Source organism: Microtus pennsylvanicus, chromosome 13 (genome assembly GCF_037038515.1).
Source record: "Microtus pennsylvanicus isolate mMicPen1 chromosome 13, mMicPen1.hap1, whole genome shotgun sequence".
Classification (NCBI taxonomy): domain Eukaryota; kingdom Metazoa; phylum Chordata; class Mammalia; order Rodentia; family Cricetidae; genus Microtus; species Microtus pennsylvanicus.
Window position 1 is genome coordinate 61,833,826 of NC_134591.1, and position 10,773 is coordinate 61,844,598.

The following is a 10,773-nucleotide window of genomic DNA, read 5'->3' on the forward strand; positions in this document are numbered from 1 at the left end:
ACACCAGTACCTGCCAGTTGCATTTCTAGATCAGCGTGATACCCAGGCTGCACTGTGTCTGTAATGAGCTGACAGAATTTCAATCAAAAGCTGCAGATACCAGACATTCTAGTTTGCTAGGGGGGCCTTATCACAGATAATGGTGTGATTATCCTCTGGCTTTGGGAGATGAAGATAAGAGCGCTGAGGCTCAGAGGCCTTCGGGGCTGTCCTCCCTGCAGAGTGGGGGTGGAGAGCGGCTGTGGCCTTTTCCAGGTCACAGAGGCCAGCAGGCCTGTCAGGCTCAGCCAATTCAGCTCCCCCGTGCTGCTGTGGCTCCGCAGTCCTAGAATCAAGAGTCCAGATCCTAACGGCCAGCCCCATCCATTTCTGGAGTCCTCTTAGGGGACCCCAGAGAGTCCAGCCTCTATCTGCCAACCTCCAGTAACCAAAAAAAGAGGAGGGGGAGGGAAACTTTCTAGGTTGCTTCTCTTTTGACTGGTAGTGGTGTCTTCCTGTCCTAACCAACCGCTTTGGAAACACCATCCACTGGCCATAGTTTTCACTCTTGGGCCGGCCAGAGCTCAGCCCCCCACTTCCTGCATGCTAGATTTCTGGACAGTGGAGCCTATCACCCCATCTCCCCTAGCCAACACCAGTCCAAGTTCCCTCATCGATCAGGTAGCTCTGCACTCGTCAAATGCCCCTCATGAGCTTTACTCCCCTGGGCATCTTGGCTACCTCCCCAGAGTGTGCTTGAACGCATCAGCTCCCCATCAGAAGGCCCACGCTGGTGCAGGCTGGCGTCCACCAGCGGAGTAAGGTAGTGTGTGCAGGAAGCTGCCAACCATCGCCTTTGCTCCTGCTGAGCCACGTGTCCACTGGAAGTCATCTTTGTCTTTTTTTATGTGGTTCTGGGGATAGAACCAAGGGCCTCACATATTAGACAAGTACCCTACCACCCAGCTACACCTCTAGCCCCCAAACCCTTCTTTACAATGGTGTCAACCACAATCTACCTTACACCGGGAGGGGGTGCTGAGAACGTAAGTCCTGGAGCATCCAGCCCTCAGGCCTCATCCCAAGCACACGCCAGCCCTCACACTTATGTGCATCCCAAGGCCAATGGGAGCACAGAGTGATTAGGACTGCCCACTCTGCTGGCCAGCTATGGCCCCTGGACTGATGCGTCTGTAGAGCAGGAAATGGTCCAGCACCTAGACCTGATCTGGACAGAATGCCGTGCCTTACAGGGAGCCGAGGTGTCTCTGCGCTCCTGGGCTGGGCCCCACGGCTCTGCCCCACTTCCTGACCGCTGAAGTCAAGGAAACCCGTGAGCATCTGCTGGTGTGCTCGCCCTCAACGGCCTCAGCCAGATGTCCCCCGCTCCTTGTTGCAGAGTGGAACAATGTGCTCTTACTCTACTCTGGCAACAGGTGTTGGGGCCTTTTTGGCAACCATATAATCAGTTCGGTCACAGCTGGAGCATGGCTGGCCAAATCTGTGGCTTCCCCTTTGTTTTCTGGGAGTTCATGGAAAGTAAACGAAGCCCTGATTTCCAAGAAGGTTAGGAACAGTAAATCTGTCAGCCCCGCTGTCTGCCCACCTGCCTCCTTACCTTCCAGTCCAGAGGTCATCGGGCAGGGAGCAGAAAGTGTGTCAGAGATCTAAGTCCTGGACGTCGGAGGCTGGGCACTGCCAGAGGCAGCCTGGCCTGCAGTCAGGTCATCTGGGGTGGGGGCGGGGTCGCGCAGATAAGAGCATTCCAGAGCCTTCTCTTCTTGCCACCCCCCTCCCCTGCCGGCTGCCCCACCTTCCACTACTAACCTGAGCAGCACAGACTTTGTGTAATGACAAGGAAAGGGACCAGTCAGTGCCAGGCTTTTAATTACAATTGCTTCTGGCTGCTGGCCTCCATGCTGAACAGCCACACTCCACAATGCCAACGAGATCCAGCCTGTGGTGCGTGCAGTCCACACCTGGAGAGGGCGGGCTGTGTTTCAGAGCCCACTGAGAAGGGCTGGACCCCAATTAGTTCACAGGGACATCAGAGCAGCTGGCCATGTGTGACCCGGGTCTCGGTGGCCTCCAGGCCAGGTGACTATGCCTGTGGGGACCTTTGGAACAGAGTCCAGCCAGGGAAAGCCTGTAATTGAGTAGGTCTTTGGGAGGAAAGCCAAGCTCTGAAAGGGTGGGGTGACACCATAGGGTACAGCCACACGAGGCAGGTACGACAGTAACTGTGTCCACAGCACGAAATGACTTACAACGCTCTTTGCTTTCTTGAGTGTGCTTAAGTCCCCTATCAGCCCTGCTTAGGGGACACAACCTCAGAGAGGGAATGACTCTGGCTGAGTCACCCAGGCAGAAAGCCAGGGCTGGAGTCTCAGCCTCTCACCAAGCAGCAGACGTCTTTTCGTGAGCGCTGGGGCGGATCCCGGGCAAAGGATCAAGCTGTGCCTCCCGGAGGCCCTGGGCCAGGCCCCACTTAGGACAGCACTGTGGTGACGCTGGTCAGCACGACATGCTCAGAGACTTTGGAGACAGAACATCGGCTCTGCAAGGACATGGACTTGTGTCTGGCAGAGGAGCGGGGACCCAGCCCAGGCAGGCAGCAGGAGAAGGCGGCCTTAAACTGCTCCCGAAATTTGCCTTGGTTGGGAGACAAAAGACACAGCCATAAGGGGACAAATGCAGCAGGAAGGGGTTCTGAGCTTGGTCAAAGCTGTGGGGCAGAGAGGGAGGGGCATCTGGGAGGTAGAGCCCAAGGCTACCTCAGCCCTGCCAGCCAGAGAGGATGAGAGGCCCCAGTGGGTTCCTGGAGCAAAATGCAATTGTCTTGATTCCTTGACTGCATTCTGGCTGGGAGCCTGACTCAAGACGTGGTGTCTGGCTCAGGGGCCTCAGGTCACCTCTGCCCTCCATGCCGTGTGTGTGTGTGTGTGTGTGTGTGTGTGTGTGTGTGTGTGTGTGTGTGTGTAGCTCAGGGTTCATGCTGTGGCTAACCACCCCAGCTCTGTCTAATGCAACCCTTGCTGGTGGCAGTCACACTGCACCAGAGGCTAGGCCAGTACCTCAGACCTCATCCCCCAAAACATCCCCCACGCCCCCGAGGCTGTGTCTCACATCACAGATGTGCAGAAGGATATGGTTTGCCCAAGTCCACTCAGCTGGAAATTGGACATTGGGATCTAACCCCAAACCATCTCTTAAAGGGGAAGGCAGAGTGGGAGAAGAGGGGCTGCACGGCACTGCATCCAGCTCGTGTGTGTATGTATATGTGTTGGGGGGCAGAAACTGAACCCTCCCCAATCGTGTCCCCAGTCTGCCATTCTTTAGTATCCAGCTCAGGGCTGAGCACACAGCAGATACTCAGCAAACACAGGCCAGGCACGCCGTGTGCACCTGGATGGCTGCCTGGTTCTTCCTCTGTAGGGTTCCACTCTTCTCTCCTGTCCTCTGGGCAGGGAAACAGCTAGGAAGCCTTGGTTGAGTAACACTAGGGACCTCTGCCCCTTCTCAAACATCTTAATTGTTTTTGAAAGAGCCTGGGAGGCAGAGGACGTGAGCGGGAAGTATAGGACAAGGTGGTGGGGACGGGCCAGGGGGCCCAGACTCCCAGGAGAGATATTTGCTTTGAGGCTCATGACTCCAGGGGTAGCCAAGATGGCTACCCTACCCTGTGTCTCTACGGCTGACTGTCCCTCATCCCTCAGCTAGATTATACAATCACCCTCAGTCAGAGCCTCCAGGGTCCTCTTCTCGGGCCTGGCTCCCTCGAGAAACAGAGATTGCTCTGTCTGCACCAGCTAGAAAGGGACTAATAGGAAGTCTTACTGCACATGCTGCCTGGATGGGGGATGGAGGCCCAGGTCCTGCCCTTCCTCTTAGGTCTGCAGGTTGGTCAGACTGCCTTCTGGGTGCTATTAGATTAGGGCCCTAGATTAGGGCCCCTAGCCAGGGCAGTGTACTCGAGTTTCCCCTGAGTGGAGGATACCCAAAGAGAGAGCAAGCGAGCAGGTACATCCTCTCTTACCAGCCTGAGATGGACCAAGGGACCATGGCCACCCGGAGCCACTGCATGCATGGTCCACTTACCACTGAGGAAGTTATAAATGATGGGGTTGGCGGCACTGTTGGCATACACCAGCCAGTGGGAGAAGGTAAAGCAGGCATAGACAGCTTCCCGGTCGCTGGCTTGGCGGAACATCCCGAACACTCTAATGCCAGTGGGAAAGATGGAGAGAAGTTCGACAGGTGGGCAGGGTGAGAGTGCCCACAAAACTCTAGCTAGAAAGTATAAGGGTCCCCAGTGATCACTACCACCCATTTGTGGCACTTGGTTTGAGATCTTGACCATAAATTTGGGTACCAACTTTGGGTATCCAAGCATGGATTCTGGCCAGAATGGGACAGCGATGAATATGATTTTCTCAATCTCCACCTTTCTGATCACTTGGAGCCATCCCATTTACCTTCTCATCCATCCCAACAGAAATAAGACATCATGGACAGCACCCATTGTTTCCAGGTAATAAACAGAGAAGTACATGCCCCGGATCCCACAAGTGCGGATATGGCCGAAACCAGGCTGGTTGCTGTCCACTGCTCCATGACCTTCCGTTGATGACTCCTGACCCCTTATCGTCTGTGTCCTTGTATCCCTCTGCCTAACTGGTATTCTCCCATCCCATGATGCTTGCTTCTTCGTGTCTGCCAAGTCTCTTCTCGGGGGCCCTAACCTAGGCTGGCTTTGAACTCATGATCCTCTTACGTTGGCCTGTTGAGTGCTGAGAGCATAGACACTCACCTCCCAGCTTCTCAGAGAAGCCTTAAATAGCAACAACAATGTATCTGAGACAACCCCTCCCCCCATCACACTCTGCCCTCTTCCGGCATTTCATTTTCCTTCATAGTCCTCACTGCCTCATACACGCTGATTTTTCCTTCTCTCTCACTGGAGTGCAGCCTCTATGAAGACAGAGATTTTCGTCTGTCATTTGTAATCAGTCACCCTAGAACTTGGGACCCAAGGGCGTGGAGAAGGGGCCTTTCCAATTGCCTTTGGAGGGAGGCCTGATATCCCCACGTGACCCTAGAGGAGATGACTATGGCCCGGGGTGGAGAGGAGTGGAGTGAACGGGAGTCTTCTTCAGACCCCGAAGCCCCTCCCCTCCCCACATGGCTGCCCCGTGTCCTCACCTCTTCAGGACATTGAGGACACTGATGGGCAGATAGCAGAGTGCAAAGACCAGCAGAACCACCATTAGCATCTTAGCTGTCTTCCTCCGAGCTCGCATCTGCTTCACCTCAGCCAGGAAGGCTCGGGCCCGGGGTTGGGGCTCTGTGCACAGTCCCTGGTGCTGAGCTTCCAGTTGCTCTGAGGGCCGCTTCCAGTTCCGCACCAAGGCTGATGTGGTTCCAGGGATCTACACACACACACACACACACACACACACACACACACACGACAGCAGTGGATGTTACTCCTTCAGAGACAGTCATTCCCTTTGTCTGGGGACAATCTGGGCCTGGTGGGCAAGGTGCAAAGAAATTGCCACACTGTGGAGTGTGAACCCCTTCCTAACTGCTCTCCCATCTTCTTTAGATAGTCATGAAGAGTTGTCCATGTCACACTGTGGCGGAGGCCTGGGAGTCAGGAGGGCCTCAGGGATGGCCTGGACTGAGTCAGAGCAGAGCTCTCCCCTTAGGAGGAAGCTCAGAAGCCTGAGTAGCTCTGGATGCTGGAAGCTCTTCCCACCACTGGACATCACAATTGCCCCACAACCAAGAGACATGGAGCCAGGACACAAGAACATAGAGTTTAGAGACTGCTCACACATGCATGAGCTGTGTGACTTCGCTAAACCCTTGTTTCCTTAATGTAGACCAACCAGGAAAGGCTTTAACTTGGCATTCCTGCAAGGCAGATCTGGGTTTCACCCAACCCATTGCCCTCCATGGCCTAGGGGTGGGTTAGCACTGTGTAGAATGTATGTGACATCCCAGAATGTTGGTGTCATCGGGACCAGCAGCCTTGTGACCCACGTCCTCTCACTGCCTAGATACTAACCCAGGACTTACTGCCATCTGTGCAAATGGCTCTTAGCACCCCTCTTCCCATGAACACCGCCCCAGGAAACCTGCTGTGGGTCCAAAGTCATGGCTGGAACCAGTTGGCCTCGCTGGCCTTGGCAGTCAGTTGCCCACACTCTGAAGTGGGCACTAGTGTCTCTTCCTTAGCTAGCTGGAAGACACTTAACCTGAAGCCCAGCTAGGTAAACATTTGGAGCTGCAATGATTAACCTCCTGCGATGAAGCTGAGCATCGGAGCCTCAGATTCGGGTTCCAACTCCTGCCTTTCCACTCACCAGCTGAATGCTTTGGGGGACATTGTGTTGCTTCTCTGGGTGTTTTCTCACATGTTTGGGGCAGGGGGAATAGGATATGGTGGTTAAAGCTGACTATTATCCTAGCTACTCAGGAGGCTGAGGCAGGAGAATTCCAAGTTCAGGCTAGTCAGGTCAACTTAGCAAGACCCTGCCTCAACATTTAAAAATGGAAGGAGAGTACAGGGGTCAGGAAGAAAAAAAGTCTGGGGATAGTCTTCAGTGGTAGAACGCTTGTCTAACATATGCAAGGTTCCAGATCTCCAGCCCCAAAATTAATTAATTAATTAATTAAAAGAGGCTGCAAGTCACTTTGGGGCCTTCGTCTCCCCATGTCCCTGGGTCTGGCCTTTCTGTAGTCACAGCATGGATGGCATATTCTGATGTCAGGGACCATCTACCCCCTTAGAGTAACAGCCGCACCCTTTGCAGCCCACACAGTGACGCCTTACCTGGCGGCCCCAGAGCTTGCGGAAGATCTGGAAGTAGGCCATGGCCATGAGGCCCAGCGGGGCCAGGTAGGTGACAATGAAGAAGCAGCTGTGGTAGATCTTGGGGTAAAGTTCATCTGTAGGGGTCATGAGATGCAGGGGTCAGGTCTGTCCTGGAAATCCCAGTCTGCCTCAGCAATGCCACCTTCCCAACAAGCAAGGACCCAGGGACAACTGAATTTTGCATAGGCACATGGCAGGGAATTGCCCAGTCTAGTGGTATCATCGTGGAGGGACCCCTAGCAGATGCCTACACTAGAGGTGATACCCACCCCGGGAATACCCACCCTGAAAGTCCCCTGTCCTAGGGGTACTCACCCCAGAGGTGCCCACCATTACCTGCCCAGTGTTCATCACAGACAGAGAAGAGCCGGGTGCGGTTGGCTAACTCGGGCAGCACACTGCTGCACTCCATGACAGCAGCCTGGGGCACCATGACAGCCAGCGACACAGCCCAGATGCCCAGAATGGAGCCACGGGCCCGGCGAGCTGTACTCTTGAACATCAACGGGTGGCAGATGGCATACCAGCGGTCCAGGGCGATGAAGCTGAGCGTCAGCACTGCCACTGACACGGACACGGCCTGCCCCCCCCCCCATGGGGACACAACATCAGAGGTGTGGCGGGGAGCAGCCCAGAGCTACCAGGGCAGCAAATTCTGACTCTGCCGCTTTGGGGACTGTCACTCACTCTCTCTGAGCCTTAGCTGTAGAATGGGAATAGAGCATCTATCTGGCAGGATTCTGGTACGAATAAATGAAATCATGTATGGAGAATGTCCAGTTGGAGACCTGACAGGCACTAGGCACTGTTCTACTGTGAACCATGTCACTCTGTGTGGTGGACACTCTTCTCCCTGCCTTACAGTGAGGTAGGTGCATGTTACAGATGAGGAAATGAGATACGCGAGTCCCTCACACGTAAGCCAACAGACTGTGTCAGTTGAGCAGAAAGCCTCAAATCAGTGAGAAGTCCAGGCAGCATTTCTGTCACCCTGGAGGTCATCCCTTTCCTCTGTCGCTGGGAGAGGCAAAGATGAGTCTGCCATGCAAGTAGCATAGGCAGGCATTGCGTCCAGAGTGTCCCAGTTTCCCAGGGTGCAGGAAGAAGTCTGAGGGCTACTGAGAAGCCATGGTGGCCTCGGGCCAGCCCTCCTTCTGGCTACTGATCACGCTCTGACATCCTGGTGTCAAGGATTGGGGAAGCAGGCTAGAAAGGAGAGAAGAGACAATTCTCTCTGACTCTCTCTCAGTTGGTCTCTGCTGGGGTCAGGGAGCAGACCCAGTGAGCATTTGGGACTGTCACTGTGGGCTCCTGTCTCCTCTCGATATGTGCCCGTGTACCTGGAGGTAACTGTGTGTGCACACATGGCCAAGTTTGTAGTTGTCACCAGGAGAGGATGTCTGTGTGAGTCTGTGAGGCTGTGTCTGTGTTCCTGAGTGTCCAGCCTGGTGGTCTGGGTGACCCTGAAAAAGTCCTGAGCCACTGTAACTTGCCTGAAAGGTGAACCTTAGGGTCACTGGGTGTTAGGCAGGCGTGATAGAGGCTACTGAGGGTGTGGGCGAACTAACCTGTAGGTAGGGAATGACCTTGCACAAGGCATGGCCGAAGAGCCACGACTCAGTGATGTCCACTAACAGACTGGCAGGCAGGCAGATGGCAGTTACCAGCACATCTGCCAGCGACAGGTTGACAATGAAGTAGTTGGTGACTGTCCTCATGTGGTGGTTCCGCCACACAGCCAGGCAGACTGCAGAGAGCATGGGGTGAGTTAAATCAGCCATGACCATCCAGGCTCTGCTGGGACACTAAGCCCCCATCCCCCCCCCCCCGTCACCAGCAGGAAGGGGTATGAAGGCAAGGCCAGGCAGGACTCCCTCTAGGCCTCAGAAGACAGACACCTACCCAGTGTGTTGCCCACCAAGGCTATGAGGAACACAGCCACGTAGGCCGCGATGAGAACCCACTCATACTGCTTCGGGTAGAGATAATCGCGCCACAGGTAGCGGAGGAACTCATCCTCATAGTCTGGAGGGAGGTGGAAGGGTTCCCTGCTGCCAGTGGGGACTCCTGGCTGGACCCCGGGAGTGGCCGAGGGTTCCATGAGCTCTGGAGCCACTTCAGCTGAGAAAGGTGCTGGGCTCTGTGGAAGAAGAGGAATTCCCACAAGCTCTCAGCCCACTCCCTTCAGGGGCCCTGTTTATGTACCCAAGTCCTTGGGGTTCCAGCCCAAACATCATGAAGGAGAGAAGGCTAGGGGAGAACGAAAAAGGGAAAACAGAAAAAAAGAAGGGAGTAGGGAAGGAAGGAGGGGACATTAGGGACTTTGCTTACCTTCCCTCTCTAATCTTAGTCGTGGGTTGGGAATGGTGGAGAAAGTCATCTTACCTCCCTCATTCAGCCTCAGTTTCCCCATCCAATGGAGTAATAAAGATACCTACCTGCCAGGCCACGATGAGGAACTACTTCACCCAGAAGCCGGCCTCCCAGTCAGTGTCCGGGATCATTATTAGTGAGCCCTGTGTGTGGATGAGGAGATGGGAAGCTGAGAGGTTGAGCCCCTTGCTCAAGGTCACCTGCATCCTCCAGCCAGCACAGGGTTAGGAAAGGCAGCCATTCCCAATAGCAAATATTCTCACAAGCCTTGGTTAGGGGTTGGGGAAAGGATTCAGGGAGATACTGAAGATCTAGGTTCCGCCCACTAGACCTGAGATACACACACACACACACACACCATACATTCACGGGGGGAGGGGGAGAGAGGGAGAGAGGGAGAGAGGGAGAGAGGAGAGAGAGAGAGAGAGAGAGAGAGAGAGAGAGAGAGAGAGAGAGAGAGAGAGAGAGAGAGGAAAGAAGAGTATGAGAAGGGACTGACCACCTCCCTGAGAGAAATGAAATGAATGAAATAGTCCTCTCCCCAGAAACGAAATTCTCAGGACCCCCTTCCTAGGTCTCCTCCAGTCCCCGGGGTCGGGATGCCCCCCGACGGCCGCCAGGGGTCGCTGAGCCGGCGCGCAGGTCGCTTTCCATTCATAAATCCAGCCCCACTCAGGCCGCTCCCTCCTCTCTCCCTCAGACCCCTCCTTCCCCTAGCTGGGTAGGGACGACCCTAGACTAGTGTAGGAGAGTGGATAGTCCCCGGAGAGCCCTAAGGGAAGGGGCAGAGATGCTGGCCTACCGATTTCCCAGATGGACCTCCCTGCTCCTTAGGGGGTCTGGGAGGATTCCCAGAAGGGTCAGCAAGAGCCGCCTGGAGGTGAGCGGAGTGGGTGGTGGCGCAGCCTCCCAGCATCCAGGTCACCCCCAGAAATTCCAGGCTTCCCCGACACCTTCACCTGCCACTGCTCCTCTGGAACTCCCATGCCAGTCCTGAGGCCCCCCCCCCCACCCCGCACCTGTTGGCTCCCGGCCCCGAGCAGCATCCGTTACTGGTACCTGGACCTTGCAGACGGGACTTTGCCTTGGTGCGGGGGAAGGCAGGGGCAGGGGACGCGGCGGGGCAGCCCCCTCCCGAGGCCGAGCTATCCCCTCGGTGGCTGCGCGGCCCCAGCTCCGCACCCGTGGTAGCTTGGGAGGGCTCGGATGGACTGCGTGCCGTGGGGAGGGGAAGGGAAGGGAGCGGGGCGGAAGGCTGGGCAGGGAGGGGAGGGAGCCCCGGCCCCGTCTGCGCCCGAGGTCGCCCAGCTCAAACCCTGCTTTGTACTTTAAGCTTTCATCCACCTCCATTCATGCATCCACTGGCTCATTCATACCGTGCGCATCCTTCCGACACTTACGCTCCCGCCACCCTGCATTCAGTGCGCACCTAGTGTGTGTGTGTGTGTGTGTGTGTGTGTGTGTGTGTGTGTGTGTGTGTGTGGTGGGGCGGCGTCGGGGGACACAGTGCAGGGGTGGACCCCACTTCTACTCGCTGC

General features: G+C 55.6%; 1 protein-coding gene across 1 annotated transcript; it reads right to left on the reverse strand.

Moving 5' to 3' along the window:
- Window positions 1-1,884: 1,884 nt before the first annotated feature.
- On the reverse strand, window positions 1,885-10,392 carry Hcrtr1 (hypocretin receptor 1). The gene is made up of 9 exons (XM_075945336.1): window positions 10,255-10,392; window positions 9,301-9,378; window positions 8,765-9,002; window positions 8,431-8,609; window positions 7,199-7,442; window positions 6,821-6,936; window positions 5,182-5,408; window positions 4,078-4,199; window positions 1,885-2,631 (listed from the first exon to the last, which is right to left on the reverse strand). The coding sequence occupies exons 3-9, from the start codon at window positions 8,961-8,963 to the stop codon at window positions 2,468-2,470; spliced, it is 1,251 nt and encodes a 416-aa protein (XP_075801451.1). The 5' UTR covers window positions 8,964-9,002; window positions 9,301-9,378; window positions 10,255-10,392; the 3' UTR covers window positions 1,885-2,467.
- Window positions 10,393-10,773: the final 381 nt, after the last annotated feature.